Source organism: Psittacula echo (genome assembly GCF_963264785.1).
Source record: "Psittacula echo genome assembly, chromosome: 4".
NCBI lineage: Eukaryota > Metazoa > Chordata > Aves > Psittaciformes > Psittacidae > Psittacula > Psittacula echo.
Window position 1 is genome coordinate 42,307,198 of NC_137738.1, and position 22,493 is coordinate 42,329,690.

At 39.2% G+C, this 22,493-nt stretch overlaps 1 protein-coding gene across 2 annotated transcripts in view; it reads left to right on the top strand.

The window, feature by feature from the left end:
• Positions 1 to 22,493, top strand: part of TIAM2 (TIAM Rac1 associated GEF 2) — a 137,568-nt gene that overhangs the window by 85,490 nt on the left and 29,585 nt on the right. Inside the window, exons 11-15 of one of the 2 annotated variants that reach the window (XM_080615675.1) lie at positions 722 to 826; positions 1,239 to 1,317; positions 2,197 to 2,289; positions 3,499 to 3,759; positions 20,981 to 21,084. In XM_080615675.1, coding sequence (XP_080471801.1) covers positions 722 to 826; positions 1,239 to 1,317; positions 2,197 to 2,289; positions 3,499 to 3,759; positions 20,981 to 21,084 — 642 coding nt within the window. Of the gene's footprint in view, positions 1 to 721; positions 827 to 1,238; positions 1,318 to 2,196; positions 2,290 to 3,498; positions 3,760 to 7,341; positions 7,421 to 20,980; positions 21,085 to 22,493 lie in introns of those variants that run through there. The other variant, XM_080615676.1, reaches the window with a different exon arrangement.

Sequence of the window (22,493 nt, forward strand, 5' to 3'; positions counted from 1 at the left end):
GAAATATTGCTTCCTCCTGCTTTAGAAATGTTGCTCTATTAATATGTAAAAATGAAATGTTTTTGTGCAGTGGTCTCACCAGCATCCTGATTCTCAGAGACTTCAATCAGGGGCTCGGAGCTTTCAGGCTAATATCCTTTGGGAATATTCCTATTTCCCTTTGACTTCCTGTTAAGACAGGATTTTTGCTTGACCTCACGTGGTGGAAAAAAATAGGTGAAACTCTCTGATCATAGATTAAAACCAGCAATAAAAATAAAATCCAATAAAGGCAAACCCTTAGGGAACCTGCTTTCCATCCCATCCCCTCTCCTAACAGCCCATACATGCATATACATTTTCTACACCAGAAGAAAAAGTTGCTGAGAAAAACTGAGTCATTAAATAAAGTCACAGAAAAAGGTGATTGTGAGTGCAAGTTGAAAAGGAGAGAAAATAGTTCTGGTATCTTTGGAAACATCAGCAGTGCTCACTTAATCTAATAGCCAAGATACAGTGTTTACGAAAGGATTTGGGAGGATCATAAGGGAAAATGGAAATTGCACTTGAACCTTATCTTCTAAACAATGTAGCTAGTTTTGTTTATAACACAAAAGTAGTTAGAAAATGACTTGTTGAGGATTGCTTTTGCATGATTTCTAGGGGGAGGGTTGTGTGTGTGTGTCACTTTTTTGTCTTCTGGGACTCTGGAAATCCAAATCCCATTCTCTTTATTCCTTAGATGAAACAGCTGGAGCCAAGACATTATGGCCTACAACTCAGAAGACTGGTTGATGAAAATACTGAGTATTGTGCTCCTGAACCATATGAATACATAGTAGACCAGGAAAGTGTGACTCCTTTTAGATAAAGCTTCATGATGTCTGAAACTACAGTTGAATTATCACCTAGGAATGTGTGAGATTTATGTCTAAATGAAAGTTTTAAAGCTGTTCCTGGATTGCATTCTACCATCTTCATTCGCACACTCCATGCCTATGAAGACATAAGTGGGGTTTCTGGTGGAAAAGCAAAGTGTTAGTCTCTACTGCAGGCTGGGTTTACTGTCTTTAACTATGAATTTAGTCCCACTGATACCGGTGATGCTTGCACAGTAATGCAACTTCTGTATGTAAAACCAGCGAAGTCTGGCTCTTTGTTGATAAAAAGAATATTATGCTTATTTCTCGTGCTATACATTTGGGTTTTGATGCTTGCACTTTCATAATTTGATGACTGCTGTTGTTTTTTCCCAACAGGTGTATGATGAAATAGAAATTTGTCCATTGAATGTCTATCACATTCATCTTACAAAGACTGAAAGCATAAGTGATTTTGGTAAGCTCTCAGGAATTTTTCTTTTTATTCTCCTCATTACTTTCTTTCTTTAGGACTTTTCTGTATCGGAGAGCAGGTAGAGCCATCCTTGATAGCTCAAAGTCTGAGTCTGCAGAGGACTTGAGGCATTACAACAAAGACAAACTGGTTGTTTTACACTGGCAAGCAAATTTTTTTATGTTTGAGAAGGGTCCACTTCTGCGCTTGCAAAATGACTGAAGCGTGGAATTATCACAAGGCAAATGTCCTTTACCGGAATTAATAAAATTGTTCAAGGTCTGCCTTTTTTTGGTAGTGGGATCCTCTGTTGGCACTCTATCAACAGTGTGTCTTTTGGTACAAATTCTGACAAGCTTTTTATCCGTGGGAGAAAGTTATACCTAGGAATAATAATGTCCCTTGCAAAGATACTTCTGTAAGGCAGCTTTGTGCTGTTCTTTAGCTGCAAGTCTGTTGGTATAAATTATTCCTTTCTGTGCTGTCTCACTCATGGTGTATATGGATTTTCTGCTTTACAGTTTGGGTTTCCAGGTTTTGGATCTCTTTAAGACACCTCTATGTGTGATGGACACACTACAGAACTCTTACTGTAACAATGGGCTGTGTTATTGAAATGTCATATGGGGCTGAGGTAGAAATTATTTTTTTTTCAATATAATTTGCTACAGCACAGCTTGAGTTTTCCTGGAAGTTGAAAAGTTCTGTTAACTTTTACTTAACCTCGCAATGACTGAGAAACAATGTGATCATTTCTTTGCTCTGTGGGTGTGTTCTCACAAGAAGTATTCTCCCTTTTGTTGTGTAGAGTCTACTACATACACGAAAAAAAGGGAAATGTTCCCAAGGGAGTTTATTTTATTTAAACCTCTTTTGCTTTAGGCTTTGCTGTCACAGCACAAGTTGACGAAAATCAGCATCTCGCCCATATATTTGTAAGTGATGTTCTCCCTGATGGACTGGCATACAAGGAAGGTATTGTACCATATTTATGTTTAAAACTGTACTTCATTATCTTTTTAAAGCCCCAAAACATGAAGGAGCTTTAGTACTGCTGTCTGAAATGGTTCTTGTCTTTTATTATTCATGGGTTTCTTTCCTGAAGTCCATGGAAAGTATGTGATATTAGGAAAGATAATGTACAAAGAGTAACTGAATTATCCTTTGAATATAGTGGGGAGAGTTCTTGTTCACCCTTGGAAACAAAATCTTTGTTCAGCCATCTGACCAAATGCTTTTGCTCAAAGGAGTTCATCTCACACTGAGGAACCTCATGGGCTTGGTCAGTCTCCAAGACCCATCATTTCCACTTTTGCTGGCAACAAAAAGTAGCCTCCCTTCCCAGAACAGTTTTCTGCATATGTTTCTGTGAATGCCTTCTTTACTACACTGCTCAAAAACTGTGCTTCCCTTCATTGGCACAGCAGGATCACATGAGTTCTGCTCTCCAAAAAGCAGAGAGAGAAACCCGGAAAAAAGACAACAGTGAGTTCCATTTGCTATCTGAGGGTTAGAATAGAATCATAGAATCATAGAATAGTTAGGGTTCAAAAGGACCTTAAGATCATCTAGTTCCAACCCCCCTGCCATGGGCAGGGACACCCCACACTAAACCATGTCACCCAAGGCCTCATCCAGCCTGGCCTTGAACACCACCAAGGATGGAGCATTCACAACGACCACTTGGCTATAGCTGACCTTGAAAGGCAGTGATTCCCACTGTTTATATAAAAGCTGACAAAGACTCCATCCTCTGTTGTTCTAGTTTTGCATGAGTTATTAGACCTGTGTGACTACTGCCTTGTTCTTCTCACATAACAAACTAGGTGTTATGGTTCTATACACTGGTGGTATCCGATTCATGAGAGATGCCTCTATGCTAACTTCTTGAAAGTTGTGCTGCCCTTCCATTCACAAATTCTGTAGCATCTTTTGAAAGACACAACTCAATTGCTTTACTGTGTGTAACACCTATCAAAGTAAGCATGAAGTCAGTGGGTATATTTATAGCACAAATAAAGCTCCTATGGATTCTAATGGATTTCTTGCAGGATTAGGCTATTTGAATTAAAACCATAAAAATAGAAGGTGGATCAGTGTAAGCTTTGTTTTGTGACCCTTTACAATTGTATTCCCTATTTCTTTTTTTTCTCTTTCTCCTTCTTTCCTTTCATATGCTCCCAGGGCTCCGAGTAGGCAATGAGATCCTGAGCGTAAATGGAGAGGCAGTGTCTGATCTTGACCTCAAGCAGATGGAGTTACTGTTTTCAGAGAGAAGCGTAATGCTCACTCTGAGAATGAACCAGTATGGGACTCAGCAACCCTTATGTGCGTCCTGGTCTGAGGGTGACATTTCCAGAGACCCAAAGACTTTGTTGCCCCCTCCAAACCAGTCACAGCTCCTAGAAGAGTTTCTAGATAACTTCAAAAAGAACACAGCAAATGGTAAGAGGTTGACAGTAATTCCATTAATTTCACCTTACTTCCAATACTACTGTTTTTCAAAGCTCAGGTATGTTTAAAATCCTGTGCTTGCCTTAGTGAGAAACCCAAGTACAAGTTGTTTAAGTTCCATTTATGCTCTGCATCTGTTGTTATATTAGTTTCTAGAAAGTAGAAATGGAAGCGAATATGAATTTCTGCATGGAAATGATATTCTTTTAATCTGTTTAGTTGCACATCCAGTATTATCAAGTGTTCTCTTAACTGTTCTGTGTCATTTTGGGTAACTCTAGTACATCTATTTCCTAGGCACTAGTTGTAGAAATGATGCAATGACTTTTTGAGGCAGAAGTATTGTTCTATGTTTACCATGCTTTACATATGGTAAAGTACCACATGCATTCAGAGTACCTTAAATGCAAAAATCATCTTTGCCTCAGAAAGGAGTCATTTAGCTCTGCTCCCACCCAATGATATTGCGTTCCCATTGGACACAGCTACTCGCTGCGGAGAAGAAAGTCTGTGAAAACAACTTTCACAGGGATTGTTTTGCTACTACCTGCTTATATTTCTTACTTAATGTAATATCACTGTATTAAGCATTGCATGGAGGTCATATTCTTAAAGTGCTGTTTCAGAGTGAGATCTTGATGAGTTTCCATATGAGGAGCACCAGGCAGGGAAGGTGCCAAAAGCCTACGTGATAAGGACTATTCCTGGATGGCACACAGCCCTCCCTAGCCTCCAAGAAGGTTCTAGTGCTCGCTGCTGGATTGCCTTTTCAGGTGGAAATAGATGGTGGCACATAGAGGGGTACTGCTGTGCCGGGTCGAAAAGAGTTGTGGTCACCCTTTCCTTCCTTTAGCTGCTCTTACTTTATATAAGAATCTCATCTTGTGATAACAGAATACTTGCAGACGCCTGTCTGAAGTAGAAAGTATGTGGGGATATATTGCTCTCCTTCCTTCCCACGTCTTGATTATTTTTCAAATAAGATAGAAGCAAATTTAACTCTAGTTTCTTGAGTGTAAAAGGTGCAGTTTCCTTGCTGCACCTCTGGGGGATGCTAGTAAAATTCTGCAGGAAGGCTAGTCAATGTGCACGGCTGTGTGAGGAGAGCAGCAAGAGGTGCAAAAAGGGATCCTGATTTTTGTATATAATTACGGTGGCAAGTGTTTTCTGATTGGAATTTTTTTCGTAATTAAAAATGGGAGAAGAAAAAGAATCACATAGGAGAAGTTGTTAGAATGGATTTAATTATAAAGCAATTTTATTAGGTCATCTTTTGAAATTAAAAGAAATCTGAATACAAGATTTGTGATATGGTAAGTAGCATCTCTCTCAGGGGCCTTGTTTCAATTTAAAACGCCATTAAATTGACTAGTGGCACATAAAAGTTAGTGTCATAAACCAAAAATTATGATAGAGCTAATTAATTACATAATTATACCAGGGCTATCATTCAGCTTGTTGGCTTGCTATCATAGGCCAGCATTACCTGGAGTATTCCATATAATGAATGTATGTGTCCATTCACTAGATTCTTCATTCCTCCGGGATAAATTTGCAACCTGTGCAAATATTCCATTATAATAGGAAATTACTGGAGTATGTATTATACTCTAAGCACTAGTGGATAAAGGGACATAGTGTATTTGCTTTTCTGCTTAAAAGCAACTAAGGAAAATTTATTTTATTTTGAAAGTGAACAAATAGTTCTAAATTAAGCTTCGTGAGAAGGACTTTCATGTTTATTGAATTCAGTGCTTAGTGTCTGATCACCTGATCGAGTTCAAATAGAAACAGAAGAAAATGGCATTACTTTGAATTAATAGATAATCATAAAGGGTTTAACTGTTCTGTGTCCTGTTGATCAGGATTTTAATAACATTTTAGATAAGAAGAGGGAGTGTTTAATGATCCAAGCAGGGATTTGGAGAACAGAGCCTCCTAAATTCATATCCAGTGTTTAATACTGTTCTATCTCCTTTGGTAGAGTTGAGTGAGTCACTCGTAAGACCATAGTTTTCAGAAATAATTTGTGACATTTGCTTGTCCATGTTGAGCCTGTTCTTCCAAGGCAGTGCCTTTGAAAGTCGGTTAATGCCAGTGGAGGGGAACATCTTTCAAAAATCAAGCACAATTTGGCTCAAGGTACATACCTGGAGTTAAAACCATAAATGATTCTGCTGTCACCTGCCTGCTTTTAAAAATTAACTGCCTATATGTATCTTTCTAGTGTATTATGAGGGTTAATGAGCTGAAATTAACAAAGTGTTTGGAAAATGGAAATTTTCGGCACTGAGTCACATGGTAATACCCTGCCTGGTGCTTGGTGGCAACCACCAGGCAAAAGCAAAACAGAATTTACTTTAAATCACTGGCTTCATATAACTTGGATGGTAATAGTTTCTCCACATTTGTTTATGGTTTTGTAACTGCTTAGCATAACTGTGATGAATGCCTTTTTCTATGTATTATGCTATGTTAAGGATACCAATTATATTTCATGGCAACTCTGGCAGCCTTTACTGCATAGAAGGGAAGTGATTGACTTTCTCCAAAGCCACTAGTTCTGCCAGTCCTAAAAGTAATTCCCAGGGAATTTTCCGTGAGAGTGATTCATTTTCTCCAAGAGGTTGCTATACCCTTGTTAGCTGTATTTTGGACCTGCTGTGGTCATATCATTTGATCTCCCACATGGCAATGCTATGTGGTGACTGTTTAGCCACTTGGCTGGCAATAAGCTTATCCTGGAAAAGAAATGAGATCAAGTACTTTTAAAAAATGCACTTGTAAATGTGGAAAACCAAATAACAGAGCAACTAAATTTGCTTCAAGCTGCAGTGCTAAGGAAATTAAACAAATATTTGTGTAGAAATAAAAAATGAGGGAATTGGACTGGAATTCTTACAACTGGGGAAGAAAAAAAAAGCCTCATTTTTTCCTCCCAGTGGATATTTGAGGAATAAACAACAGAGAAGGCACAAGATTGAAAACTGTATATTTAGGGCAACCCCAAGTGGGTTAATGGTATATCTATAGAGTGCTGAGGTAGGAGGTAGAAGCGTTAGTAGGTGTGACAACCCATTGCCGTATGTGAGTTGCTGTCTGAGTTGTACTTAATTTTTTTTCCCCCAGGAAGTGGAGTTTTGCCACAAAAGCTGTCATTTCTGGTTAGCTGAGACTGTTGAAATCAACCCTAACTTGTAAATAGGTCTCTATATTAAGAGGAAAAAAATAAAAAGGAGGAGGGAGAGAAAAAAGTGGTGAATGGCAGTTTAGATATGCTTTAATGAGTTAACACACTTTCATCTTGGTGGGTTAAATAGCTAAATGGGGGAAAAAAAGATGGTCATAGTGTTCCTTTGCTCCCTGTTGTAGTCCTCAGCTTTTGGGAAAGGCACTTAGCTTCTGTATGGGGTCTCGGTTCCTGTCTGGCCCCTATTTCTAGAGGTGTGGTACCAGGAGCATGAAGAAGTCTTGGGTGCTGCCTACAAAGTTAAGGCTTGCTCCTCCTCTTCCTCCTCCCCTGCACTGCCTTAGCCTTTTCTTCCAGCCCCACAGCACTCACCCCACCCCTGTGCTGGCAGTGGCACTTGCTGGAGCCTTTGAAGAAGCCAATTGAGGAGAAAACTTTCTTTCCCCCTCCCCTGCAAACTCGGTGAGTTGAACCAGTGGGTGCAGAGATCTGACAAGAGCCAGAGCCAGGTAAGGAGGATAAGAATGAGGGTGAGCAGGCAGGTGCCAGGGAAGAGCTGGTTGCAAGGAGAGTTACTGTCAGAGAGGACAAGCTCTCTTTCAGTTGACCTTCCCACAGAATACCTCTTCAGCCATTTTCATAGAAACTTTGAATGGTTTAGGTTGGAAGGAACCTTAAACATAATGTAGTTCCAGGCCACCTGCCACAAGCAGGGAAACTCTCCACTAGGCCAGGTTCCTCAAAGCGCCATCCAACCTTGCCTTGAACATCTTCAGGAAATGTCCCGATTTTGGAGCACGGGTTTTGCCCTCTGCTTTCCCAACTTTTGCACTGATTCCTGAAAAAGAGCATAGACTGCAACAAGCTGTTTTGAGTCACTCCTGATGAACTTATTTCACATTGTATAAAGCATGGCTGGAGTCAGAGAGTCAGTCTTCATGGTGTTTGACAAGTAGCTGGGATGTGTGTTGGAGATTAGCAATGACATTTCAATTCTTATTCTGCTGAACACTGAGATGCTTTTGCAAAATGCAGTTGCTTCAGGAGGAGGACCAGGAGGATCCCCCCTCACGTGGGAAGTGGCTCTTCTGTTGAAGACATGAGCCATTTCTGATTTTTATCTTAGTAAGCACTCACAGAAGCAAAGCACATCAGTCAGCCACAAGCTTAATTTTGACACAACTAAATTATTATAAAGACCACGTTTTTAAAATTAATTGGTTTGGATTAAATTCCAAGGTGCTTTCTGTTTCAAATAAGCTTCACTAGATGGTTTAGATGCCTCTGTAAAGTGTAATTGCAACTCAAAGCTTCTCCAGAAAACTTTGCTCCAACCAGGTTCATCAGATACCACCAAGTTGAGAGAGGAAAAGAAGGGAGACAGAGGTTGACTCTGCAGCCAGCTGGCTGTATGCATGTTTCTGCACACACCTCCCAAGGCAGCAGTCCCTGTATCCTCCTCCAGCCCCAATCCAGCCTGAATATCAGAAAGACCTGTGTGTCCCTCTTAAGAATAGAGACTGGTCAGGAGGATGTGAAACTAAGGTGATCTATAGTCTCCAGCAGCTGGGAGCTGTGCCTGGAGCACTGGCTCAGACCACTCTGCTTGTTGCTGTTTGCCTGTAGTTTTTAAAGCATTTTGTACTTGTCTTTTAATATAAAGTTTTTAATATAAAGTTTAGTTTTTAAAACTAAAACTTAACGGAGAAACATTTCTAAAATAACTTCTACATTTAGCTGTTCCCAAATCAAGTCCTGTTTGTTCACCTAGCTGCTGTTTCAACATTTAAATTCTCTTGATTGTGCTGTAGGTCATGGCCTTCTTTCCACTCCATGTGTGAAGAATCAAAGAATTTTTTTATTCTTTCACAGGAAACTTTCTAGCTCAGAAGAGGTGAATATTGCTTCTTAGCTTCCCAAGTTCTAAGGGCACCCACAGTCCTGATCTGTGTTAGTTGTGAAGGTCTGCATACATCTCTCACTCTTGCCTAGTAAGTCTCATCCGGTGGTTTTGTGTGGTGTGGGGCAACACACTAGAAACGCATTGCTTCTTTTTAACATAGACATGTAGTTGCCTATGCAACATGGCTGCTTATCTGCCTGAAGATAGATGACTGCTGGGTTTTCTTGGTTTTAATCACTACCTAATTTACTTCAGCAGGAAGCCACATAAATGTGATTGAACATGCAGTGGCTGTTCATCAAAGCAAGTTCAGAAGTGAGGTGTGTGTTTACAGTAGTCTTGGACAATTGTGGGAGGTTGGCTCCCACTCCAGCCATTTGTGTGCCGTTAATGCAAGTGTCTGTCCTGTGCTCATGTGAATCACTGGGAAAAGACTAGGTCTGGCCTGTGACAATACCCAGAACCTTAGCAGCATAAAGGTTAATTCAAAGAAAGTATTTGCCTCTTCAGTATATGCAAGCCTTCAGAAGCTGGATGTACAGGAGCACTGGTTGCCTGCTGCATGTTTTGCAATGCAGAGTGTTTCCCAAGAGTTTTGGTTTAACGAGCTCTTGCTGGCACTTGACAAACTGTCCTGTTGGCTTCCTGCTAGATGTGTATGCTGCAAATTAGAAGATTGTTTAGGCTATAAAATGGGACAGCCTTAAATGCTGTTCGTTGTGCTTTTCTACTGAAAGAGCATTCTGTTCTGCTTTGCTAAGTGATGCTATGATTTAGTCCCTGTAAAATCAGTGGGCCTAATTGTTCTTTCCTGGTATAAACTCCATTAAACCCTGTGGAGCTACATCTTCAGGCTCGGTGACAATATGTAGGCATAAATCATGACATTGCCTGTCCTACTGAATTCTGTGGCATGACAATATGGACAGCAAGAAGATTTATTATGATGATAAAGTTAGAGACATCTAGATATAGACCAGTGTCTTAGGCATGACTTAAAGCACATCAAACAGCAGATATTCTGTGTTTCACAGAGGTAAGATAGTTGAGTAATTATAAAACCTGTTTAAGCTAGCCACAAATTCTTGCTAAACTATTAAGTAACTTGTTTGTTTGTTTGTTTGTTTCCTTTTTTTGTTCTGTTTTCACTACTTTTGTGCCTCTAAATCTGAGATGAAGGAGAAAATGTACCAGTAAGGTGATACACTTGGTACCTGGACAGGGCCAGCTCCATTTGCTTTCCAACTCTCCTCAGTGCAAATGACCTCTGAGAATGGCCAAAGCCATTCTATGTGAGCAATCCTACAGTAGCAGCAAAAACCAGGGGAAGAACCACTGGCAGCACCTCTGCATGTCCAGTAGCCCCAGCCTAGAATCCTAATAACAACAGTGGGCTGCAGCCTTCGCTGAGACTTGTAGAGGATGGTGGCCACCCAACATGGGCTCTGCTGTATCTTCCTCCTCTGTATCCCAGACACATAGCCCCAGTTGTTGAACTGGAGTAGAAGGGTGATACATAGCTACAGCTAACACTGGCTTCCAGTGAGACTGTATAAAGAAGGCATTTGTTATGCACTTAGGAAACAAATGTATTTAAGTAACAATTTGAGAAGCAAGTGTGAAGTGTTAAGCATAAAACTGAAAAGCCTGAACAGTTGTCTGACTGGCAGAACTTGGACAAAGGAAGTTTAGAAAGCTAAATAACCTTATAAAAAACATACCATTGACATGCAGAGGGATAATCAGGCATTGCTACAGAATTGCAGGCAGCTATTCCCTATTGTGTTGCTAATTTTTATCTCCTATTGATTACTGAATTAGCAAATGAGTCAAATTACTTTGCTTCATCATGAACAGTTAAATTAACAAAGGAACTCCCAAGGGATCTAAAGGACTCTGCTCCAGCTTCAAAATGGATAATTCTGCGGATATTAAAAAAAATACAAACCCAAGAAAACCCAAAAAAACCAGAGCATAAAGCAACCTACACTTGCAGAAGGCAAGTGTAGAAGGCACACTTGCAGAAGTAGGTGGCTGACTGGAGCTAAGCCACTGTTCAGTATGTGGCACAACATGTCTTAAGCAAGCTGTACGATACAAGAATATTTGCACTAACATACTGGCTTTTTCTAAACAAGAAAATGTGGTGTGTTTAAAGCAAAGCATCACTTGCCTCACTGAAGGATGAGAAAAAAGGAGAGTCTTGTCCTGCCTGAGCATTTCAGACCCTGGCCAGAAGTATGAGTTTCTCTTTATCTAGGCAGTATCAGATCTACAAAAAGAAGCAGCCTGGTTGCACTGTCCTTTGGGAAGCATGTAGAGCACCTTCCAGTGTTTCATAGTTTGCTCTTGAAGGCAAAACATATGCATGAGAGGGGCGATGAAGGGAACTTTTTTCTCTGGCCTGTGATTGCATGTCTTGTTTGGTAACAATTTGTCTTGTCAGTGACAGGCATCTAGTAATTCTGTGCTTAAGAACCCTATTTGAAGACTGGTATTATGACAGCTGTATGCTAATTTTCTTCCCAGATTTAACATCTTGAATGAATTTCTGAATGAAGTTTCTAGCTACACCAGAGTCAGTTGTTACAGCCTTTATGCTAAGCTGAGAACATACCTTCTAGCCAGTCCCAAAACAGATTGCAAAATGCCTTGCACAGCAACAAATGATAAAAGACAAAATACTTTGCAGAGATTAAAAGATTTCGGAATTATTAAAATCCAGTGCATTTTTTGTGAATTTCTTTAACATGTTTAGTTTTAGTTGTCTAGAAACTGAAGTTACATCTACTAGGAGACTCAAGTCATATTAATTTAGCAATAAGAATATGTGCTAGTTGGTATCTGAAGTTAGGTCAGAGGCTTTCAGAAGAACTTGAAAATTTTCTAGGCAAAAAGAGAAAGGGGTTTTGAATTGGTAACAAATTTATTGTTTCACTATCTTTTTATCTGTTGGCTAAAGCAGCATGAAAGCTGTAAACCACTGTACAGTTAATAACCACAGTTACCACCCACAAATTGATTTTAATTTACTCCAGCATCGCAGTGTGAATGCCTAAGTAATAACACATGCCTGTTAGTACCAGCTGTGGGGTAACAACTGAATTGGCACTGTGCAATAGTTAAAAACTTAAATAAATTCCAGTTAAAATTACTGAATTTAGCTAACACTCCCATAAGTCTAGAAAACTTAATTGAAGATTAATAGGCACCTGCACTTAGGGTCCATGGTACCTTAGTTGTTTGCCCAGATTCATAGAGAACCCCAGTGAAGATGAAAGGTAAATCAAATTGCTTTGGCTTTCAGATTGATGTTTCAATTGGTGTTTCTCATAAGTGGCTGCAACCTACCTGCCTTCTCTTAGATCTGTTTCCTTAGTGCAGAAGGTACCTGGAGACAGCTTTTAGTTTAGAAATCAAATGTGGCTGTAAAAACTCCTTGTGCTAAGCTCAGTGCTTAGCAGCCAGTTTTCATATATGGAGACTTGTACTGGTAGGGCAGAAGAGTGCAAAAAACCCCCACAAAACCAAGCCCCAAAATCATTTGTTTGTTTGCTGCTGTGACATGCAGAGGAAATAGATCAACAGCTTGAGGTAAAGTAGAACCTTTCAGTGTACTTTTTCTAGGTGGAAAGTAGCTCTTCAGGCATCACTTCAGCTGGACCATTCTTCTGTTACAAGCTCTGAATTTTTTTCAGCTGACTTTTCATTAATTTTGTAGTCATTCTTCTCTGGCCAAAGATGGTTTAGAGGAAGAAATCTGCTTTTATATGAAGGTCTTACAGAACTTTATGCCTCCAAATGCCTCCTGACATGGACCTTCATGATGGAAACTCTGGAGCAAGTCCAGTGTCCTCTTGTATCATAGCTTTACTGAACCTACCTAGCTTTATCCCCACACATCATCTTCTAGACCCTCCTCACTTTTACCAGCAATTTCTCCAGTGCAAATGGCTGTTGTGGAACAGTTAATGAAGCCTGCATGGGTGTTTGAATTCTCCTTCCAAAACTCTCTTGCTTTTCTCCTGATCACAGTTAATGTGCTCTCTGCAACCTGGATAGAAATTTAAAGGGCTGCAGAGATTGCATGGGCTCTGTACTGAATGCCAGTTGCAGGCTGTTCCCTGCTGATCTCAGGGGATAACATGAGCCAAAGAACTGAAAGGTCTGATCCTCAAATAATAAGACACACAAGTTATGAATAACTGAACTAGTGAACCCAGCACCCTTCATATCACTCTGTTGAAACTTGGATGCCTTCTTTAACAGAGATTGTGAGAATGTCTCTTGAAAGCCATTCAGTAAATTCCTTTGGATCAACTGTTACTTTTTGAAAGATCTTTCTTGAAGTCAGAAAGGAAAAGCAAACAGAAGGAAATGCTTACATACCTATTTTTAAACTTCACTACAAAATGCTGTTGAAAACCTGAAATATATTTGATTGTATCAAACCAAAAGAAATAAGCACATGTGTGCTACCTGCCAGGTTGAACCGTTTAAGTTATAGGTATTAGATCCCAAAGGAGTACATTTAGAGTTCACCACACTGATACTGCTCCAGGCAATGCTGGAATGCTTCACCCACCACTCCCTGTTTTTCAGTAAGTTTGAAGGCATTAAGACCACCAAGGCTTTGTACCTTTCTGAGAGCTGGCTCAGACTTCAGTATGATTTGCACCAGGGATTTTGGAAATGCTTGTTATCTTCTCTTGGAAGCTTACTTTTCTCTTGGTAGTGACATTGGCTAGAAGAATATGGGAACTGCAAGCTTGTCATAATTAACTGATCAGTCTGGAGAATTAACACAACAATAAAAAATGCACCATTCCATATACCTGGCTTAACTTTATTACCCAAATGTAAGATCTCATTTCCATCCAAACCATGCAGCTGTGTTATGGAAAAGCTCTGTAATGGGGAGAGGGAGAATATTCTACTTGCTGAAGATGGGCTGTGTGGTGTTTTATTGTCAGTTTCTAGAGCACTTGGGAATTAGTGAAAATATTGAATGCATTCTTTCCTAGTGGATAGACTGGACCTCCTATAATTCCTTTTAATTACAGATCCTAATTTTTTTTAAAGCTAAAATTCCTATTAGTATTCTCAGAAATAAGTTGATGCCCACTTTTTTTACAACATCTATCTGAAATCACTGGATAATACTAGTGTTTAAAAATGCTATCAGTTGCTCTGATTTGAGATCAGAGTATCGGTACTTTAAAGCCTAGACAAAGCTTGAAGCTCTGCGTGTGTGTTTTAAGTACTGCAGATAAAAAACTGCATGAGCAAGGACATGAAATGAGAGCCCCATTTCCCTCTCAAGTGCCAAAGAACTACAAATAAGAAAAAGATCAGTTTGTAGCAGAGTAACCACTGGAGTTCATTATTAAATGAACATCTGAGCTGGAATCAGCAAGTGACTGGGGTGTAGGGCAGCTCTTGGGGTTTCTTCATCAATGTGCATTTGTGATATAAGCATCCTTTTACCCATAAACACTCTTTGCCAGTATCTTTACACACCAGTACTAATGAAACAAACTATTTCTTGCACTCTACTGAACAAACAGAGCCTTTCAGTGATCTGTCCATGCAGCTGTATTTAGGCATCAGTGTAACACTCGTGCTACATTGGTGACAGAGAAACCTAGGATGGGAAAGAATTTCCAGACTCAGTGAATCCAGTCCTCTGGTAGTCGAAGCTTTCAGCAACCCTATTGACACATTTATCATATTCAATTTTCAAATAGGATAGAGTGTTTTTATTGTTTGCTCCCAGGTAAGTTGTTTATGTGATGGTTGAAAGCCAGTCTTGTAACTGAAAACATATATATTGAACACATGTATATTGAAGAGAGAGGCATATTCCTGGCCGATGTTATAACTGAACAATATCTGCTGGCCTTGACCATTGCTTAAGTAGCTCTATCTCACAACTACATGTTGTTAACCCCTTCTTCACACTTCCATGCTTCTTTTCTTTCATGTTTCCAACTGAGGAGCCACAGCTTATAGAAGGATTTGCTCTTACTGGTCCCTGAAACTTTGTTCTATGTAATTTCATTATGGGACTGTGACCCCATCTTCAAGGTCATCTTGCACCTCCTTTATGCATCTCCAGTCATGCTCTTAATTAATGCTGTGTATTAACTTTGAATAATTAAAGTATTTAATAAGAGTAATTCCTGTTGTGCTTTCTTTAATGAAACAAATAATGAAAACACCAAGTAAAATTGGTCTCCAAATCCATGCTAGACAAAATCTATCATTAGCTTCTCCTGGGCTTAGAAGTACATTCGGGCTGATCTACTGTTATATTATCTGCTAGCAGTTCTGCCTTAATTCCTATTCTTTTCATTTAGCTAATAATTTCCCTTGGGATATTATAAAGATTTATTTATTTATTTACTTACTTACTTACTTTATTTTTAACTAAGTTTCCAGAAGGTTAAATTTACCAAAAGCAGATGTCATGTTAGTTTGACACAGTCTGTTTACCCATACCATATGTATATAACTTTCCATTTATCTCCACATTGTAAATTTATCTTTCCTAAAATTGATTGTGAAAGCCTTAGGTTACTACATAGGTCACAGATCTCATTAGATTTCCCCAGCATTCTTGTTTCTTCTTTAAACATAGCTATTGCTTGTTGTTCACCAGCTGCATCATCCACTTTTCCCCATCATCAGTAAAGTAATTTATTAAAATCAGTGCTCTTTGAGTTTCAATTTCATATGCCAGGTTTACAGTGTTGAGAGCTGAAGAAAGTTTAATCCTCTAATGAGTTGCATGAGTTCAAATCCGATTACACCCACCTCAGATATATAATTTTCTAGTCATTAATTGCTACCCTGCCTCACTCTTCTCTGTTGAGGACAGACAAATTTCAGCCTGAGTCAGTCACATCCTATGGGACTAGCTTTACCATGGACTTTAGGCTCTGAATCTATTTGTTGGAGGGAATGTTTGGTGATATGGTTAAGTGGATCGGTGGAGTCAGGGATACCAGGAAAGACTTACAGCTGCTAGCTGTTAATCAAGCATCTTACCTTCACAGGAACAGACCCAAGTTTGGTTTCCTCACCTGAATCTGACAGAACAGGTGATTTCACCTCAGTCTCCTACATCATGGATGAACATCTTTTGGTGTCAATCTACTTCTTTTTGCTCTCTGTTAAGGATAATGTAAAGGGTATGGTTTAATTCTGATGCAAAGCAAACTGTCTTTGAAATCTCAGAAACATTGCAGAATGGAAACCTGATTTTCCATATTGGCATAGTCACTATATTTTTACTGAGGTCAGGACTGCCTGTCAAGGCGCCTCTTTACTTGCTGAGGGTAGTTATTAAGTGATGCACTGAACTGCTGCTCCTGCTAGGCCTGAAAATGATGCCCTACAGTGGTCTTAGTTTGTCTTGGAATGAGAGACTGAGTACATTTAATTTTGCTGTGTTATCTGCTCATGTAGAGCTAGAAGGAATGTTGTGTTCAATTATCATTGTCAGTAGAGTGGCAGGTGGAAACACACCCTCTTGCTGTAGTTTGAAAAGGGGGTGGTTACACCACCTGCGTAGTGCTTGATGTGTGATAACACTTGACATGCTTGTGATGGTTATTTGGCATTTTTTTTTAAATTGGTGGGAAAAAAAATTATAAACCAGAACAAGTTCTGAAGCATTATAGGGAAAAAGAAATCATAAAAGAAATAGGATCCTCTGTTCATATTTTCTTCTCATGGTAATTTTACCTTTGCAGTGAGTGGCTAAAGTGGCAAGAGCAGTGCTGACTAGAAAGTAATTAAGGCTTCTTCATTAATTAAACAGAAAAAAAAAACAGATAAGTGACATTTCCATTTGTTGATGGCTTCTTTATGGTAAATGAATTGCCGGATGGTCGATGTTGATGTTTTCTGGTTGATTTCCTTTGGTATCTTGGCTGGGATTGTAGCACAGATTATTATTATCTCACACATCTGCTAGAGGATGTGTTTCCACTGTACCTCACTGCTCACAAACATGTGAATAACTTTCATATTGACCACTTGTATGTGTATCACCACAGTGATGTGGGAAGACATTGCTGTAGGCGTACAGAGCTCCAGAATATGCTGTATGTGTTTTTCTCACCAACTGTCCCATCTGTGTGCTCTATGCCTGCTTTTAACTGAATGTTGAGTAGTGAGGAGCATGACTTAGGAAGTATGCTTTCTTTCAGTTTTAAGTGCTTACATTGTAATTTCTCTTGAATGACTGTGAGTCACGTATCTGCCTGCGAGCAAGACACAACATTGTAGGAGTAATGGCATTCTTCTTTGGTGATGCTATTCTATTGGTAGCTGAAGGTGCTAAGCAGGTTCTTAGTACTTGGTTGTTCATTGCTAGAAACCAAGCAAAAAGTTTGTTATGCATTTCATATGGTGTAGTTAAGCTTTTCACATAATGGCATTTTCCACCTGTACTTTTCTGAGAATTTTAGTTTTTATCTGAGGTTGTGACTCTTCTTGTTTGCTGACTGTATTGGGTTTGCGTGGCAAGGTTTTGGTAGTGGGGGGTCTACGGGGGTGGTTTTTGTGAGAAGCTGCTAGAAGCTTACCCTGTGTCTGATAGAGCCAATGCCAGCCAGCTCCAAGTTTTGTTTAACTCAGTATTATCAGTCCCTTTTTTCTTCCAGACAGGTTTATCACAAGTATGTTAATAGAATAAATCCGATGTACTACTGTAATGGAGCTGTATAGTCAGACTGAGTCATGGTATACTCACCACTGGTAAAAGAGCTGGAAAGCCCTTTAAGCAATGTTGCCAGCAGAGCAGTCCATGTTCTCTTTAACTAGTCAGTAATGTAATTATAGTGAGGTAAGCGACATTAGAGATAGCTTTTTAAAAATAATAATATTAGTTAAAAAAATTGTCGGGAAGTGCTGATTTGACCTCACATTTGGATGATTTTTAGGAATGTATATCTCTTTGCATTCTTTCCTATGCTCGTGGCCAGCAATGATCCAGAATATTATATACTGGAATGATTTCATATTCACACAGCTGTGAATTAATTCTGTTCATAGTATCTACAGTTTTATTACTAGTTTTCCCTGAAGGGATAGTGGTTACCTGCCTGTAACGTAACAGTTTACACTACTACTTTTGAACATCTTTGTTAGTAAGAATCCCATTGTAGAGCTAAATCTAAATTTGAATGTTCAAAGAAAATACATTTTGTATGGTTTGGCTTGATGCTCCCTTTCCGTATAGTACTAGAAGCAGAGAGAATTCCAATATTAAACTTGCTGCTGTGTTGATGTCCTTAGGCTTTGCACTTGAAGTTACCCATTCTCCAAGGTAATACTCATTTTCTTTGCCCCTTGATTTGGTTGGGGTTTTTTTTTGTTGTTGGTGGTTTTTTTTGTTTTTGTTTTTTTTGTTTGTTTGTTTGTTTTTGTTTTTTTTTTTTTTGTTTTTATTTTGGTTTTGGGTTTTTTTTTTAATTGTTTGTTTTTAGCTATGCAGATGATATTGGTGCTTCTGTGCTCTTTGGGAATAATTTGGTGGTTTATAGGAGCAGATCCAAAGGAAGTCTGCTTCCACAGTAAGAGAAGGAAAGGGAGACAGGATATGGATGCTAAACTGATCGGCGAGCCATACGTCCTTCCTTCCTTCCCTCCTCCTGTTAGTTTGTCATGCAACGTGCAGTAGGATGTCCTTTTTCACCTTGGATCCTTTCCATGTAACTTTTTTTAGGTTTTACTATTTAAAATGACATTTACTCTTGCTTACCCTAACTACCGTCAGCAACGCATTCTGCCAATAGCAAGTGCTATAAAAATGGTCGAGGCTATATAGACCTGCTGCTGACAGTCCTATAGGCTACAAAGGAGAAACAAAGATTGGGGTGAAGAGAGGAAAAGATATATCATCTGGACAAAGTGATATAATGTTCTGTTTACCTACTTGGGGAGTGTTATCCTGATTTTTTCTGTTCTTCTTGTCTGCTGATACTTTTATTTTCCTCTTCCTACTCTTAGACTTTCTCTTCATTGCTTGTGTAGGTTAGTTTTACTTCCTGTTTTGTAAAGGACAAATGTATTGAATGCTCACTTTGTAAAATCAGAGAAAAGACATAGGGGTTTTTTTCTCATTAGATAGCTACCTGAGGTTAAACTCTAGATCCTTTATGCCACTGCAGAATCTATCTCAGTTGCATGTTGCTTGGAGGTATAGGAGAGAAAAGTGATAAAACCCAGAAGGCAAGTACAAAGAGTGCAACCAAGAAAAAAATGGGAAATAATATCCTTGGCATTGGCTCACCCCCCCAGAAAATGTTATTTAAAAGTCAGTTCAAATTTTAGAAGTTAGCTTACCTTTTGTATACCCAGGAGTAGACAGAGGTGAAAGTCAATAGGCATTCCTGGCTTTACCCGTATATCAAAGAGAGACTCAAAATTACTTTAAAAGTAGAGGGCAGGAGAAAATTTTTCAGGCTTAGTGGAGGAAGAAGGGTAAAAGCATAATAAAATGAATAGACAAGTCACACTCTTTGTTAAGTTCTTAAAGAAGATGGGTGGTTGTTTGATGGACTTGTGTAAAATGTTTTTCCTGCAAAGGTGGTAACTTGGGGTATTTCATGTTATGTAGGCTCTGAAATATCAGGAGGCACACCTGTCTCCAGGAGGAAAAGGTAAAAAAGCTTGAGAGAAAAGCAGTGGGACCTTGGTTCTGCAAGGATGGGGAAATGACAGAATAGTCACATCTTTGGTATCTGGGTGGAAAGTGTCAACCTTTATGCTACGCTTGGCATAGGCACCTTAATAACGTATGGAAAAATGAAATATCAAGATGACATCGTGCTTAGGTATTTGCATCTTTCTGGTTTTCCTGTAGAGTCTGTCTGACATGTTTAGTCTTCCCAGGAAGACTCCTCATAGGCCCAAGGTGCTCTTTTGGCCATAAAATTCCTGGTTTACTCCTGCTTCAGTCCATATTTGTCAATTCTTGCTAAGAGGAGCTGGTCCTGCTTTGCAGGGACAACAGCAGCACCCAGGCAGAGAGATACTCTTGTCCTTCACAATTCATTATTGCTAACTCTCATGATTTTACTGCAAAATGAGTGATATTTAATTACCACCTCAGTTGCTGGAGTCAGTGATTAAATGAGAATCTTGCCTTTCACTTAAAAATAAATCTCCAGCATTTGTAGGTGTTGAGAAAGAGATTGAAAATGTGGTAATGTGGTGTGAATTATACTCTAGAGGCTTAAATGCTAGAAAACAAAGCAGCAAATTAAAACAAGGCTTCATTTCATTACTATTTTATCATTTGAGGCTACTCAGATTGGTAATACTGCAGCTCAAAAATCACTTCTTCACTTTTAGGAGTTTTAATTAGAATTTCCATTGAAATGTCTCGGCAGATTTTAAGCAGCCGATTGAGGAACTGTAAAGAAAAAACCCATCATTTTTATATGAATGTTCAGTATTGTTGAATAGATCTTGAGTTTACACATAAATGTTATTAAAAGCTACAGTCTGTCAATAAGTAGAGCAGGGCAGCGCCTCCTCTGGTTTTTACAATGTGCCAGCTACTATGTGCATGGACTCCAAACTTAGAAAACTTGGTGAACTATTAGTAGCAAGAAGAGATGTTGTCTGTATTATGAACTGTGGTGCCTATCCCAAGGCAAAATTCTCTTTTCTTAAATCTTTAAGGGATTGAGGACTAAGTCATGATGAACAATAGTGTGCTCATCCGAGAACAACTACTGAGTGCATTTAATTATCCTCACTGGTTGTCTCAGCACAGTGTGCTTATTACAGTTAATGCTGCCTTTCAAAGCACACTGCTAGAAAGAGTGTTAGGTTTATTTTGGTAGATCAAATTTGTACATTGCTTCAGACAGTCTTAGGTGCCCAGCTGCTGTTTTGAAACAGAGTTTCCAGGCATAGTTGCTCCTTGCTTTGACCTTTCGTGGTTTTTTTCTGGCAGGCGGAGAGGATCACAGATTTTGTATTCCTTCTCTACTATTATTTTGGCTAGTACCAAAAGTATTTGCAGATAAAAGCAAATAATTTTCCTGTCCCTGTCCTATAACCCTCTAATTTCTTTATTTTTTTTCTTCTGAATGCAGATTTTAGTAATGTGCCTGATGTCACATCCAGCTTGAAAAGGAGCAGTACTGATGGCATTCTGGACCAAGTACCGCACAGGGAGAAGACTGATCCACCTTTCAGGGTAAGAAGCTTGATGTAATGGTTGTTATGAACAAAAAGACAGTGTTGTAGTGTTAATGCTCTGCATTTGGTGAGAAAGAATTCAATGTATGGCACTAATTTTGAAAAAAAAAAAAAAAAAAAAAGAAAAAACCAACAGAAACAAACAAACAAAAAACCCACCACCAAAAAGCCCCAATTTTTGTATTACCTTTATTTAGTGTTTTATTATCTTGAGGTCACCTGACAGGTCATCATCTTTGGCACAGCTGCTGGATCTCCGAAAGCAGTGTGATGAGTGCAAATGGCAAATAGGTTGAGACTTGTCAAATTCATCTTTCTTTGTTGCTTGAAGCCAGTTCTCAGAGATCAGTAAAGCTGCTACAGCCTTCAAATTGATTCAGTTTGGTTCATGTTTTCTTTTTGCTGGTACTTCTATGGCTGTTGTTAAGACTGCTGTGACCATAGCAACACTTGCTTAATATCAGTGGTTTTAGACTGGACTGCAGACTTGGAGAGGCACAGTGTTTAAGAGCCCACTCTCTAATTTGGAGTGCCTTTGTGTGTCTGCAGTTACTGTTTGACTTTGGTTGAAGTAATGGATGCTCAGACCTTTTCTCAGTCAGGACCTTGGAAGGTGAGGCAGGGACTCCCAGAATCAGTGTCCACCTTCAAATGTGTTGGTCTTCAAAGAGCAATTTTGCTCTGAGTCAGTCAAATTGCAACTTATGTCCAACTCAAGTGCATATTGTTTAGAACCCCCTAACTGCTACCGTGGGAGTGTTTTCATGTTGGTGGCTGTAATTTTACTAGGCATTGCAATCCTGACAACAGAAACATTTTTGTTACTTCTGTTGAGTTGGTTATATCTCCAAGCAAATTTATGATAACACTTGCATTACACTTTTGCATAATATAAATGAAGTTATAAAGTTCTTATGGTTCTGCAATATATTACTGTCTTGTACTAGGCTGTATGAAAAATTGGTAGAGATAAGGCAGAACATAAAAACTCAGGGAACAAGAATAGGGATGATATTTTGTTCCCCTAGCCATACCTAGAGAAGCTGATCCTCTCTTACTTTTGGAATTATTTTGTAACCTGTCTTAGTCTATATAGGTGACTTTATGCAGTTTCCCTGGCGATTGTGAGTCTTCAGCCCATCTCCTGCTGCACAGGGGATTCCCACAGAGATAATCTATATCCTGTGAAACATATTGCTTACACTACTAAAAGTCTGCAACCAGACAAGAATCAACTGGATTTTCCTCCCCCCTAGGACACATAGTTCCTTTGGAAGGGGAAATGTAGATTTCTGTACTGTCCTGTTTCAGGGCTTCTGCAGTGTTTTAGGGGCAAGGATCTTTGCAGAAGCACAGAAGAGGTGATCCCAAGGCTTAGGATGACTCTGTAGCTGACTGCACCAGCAG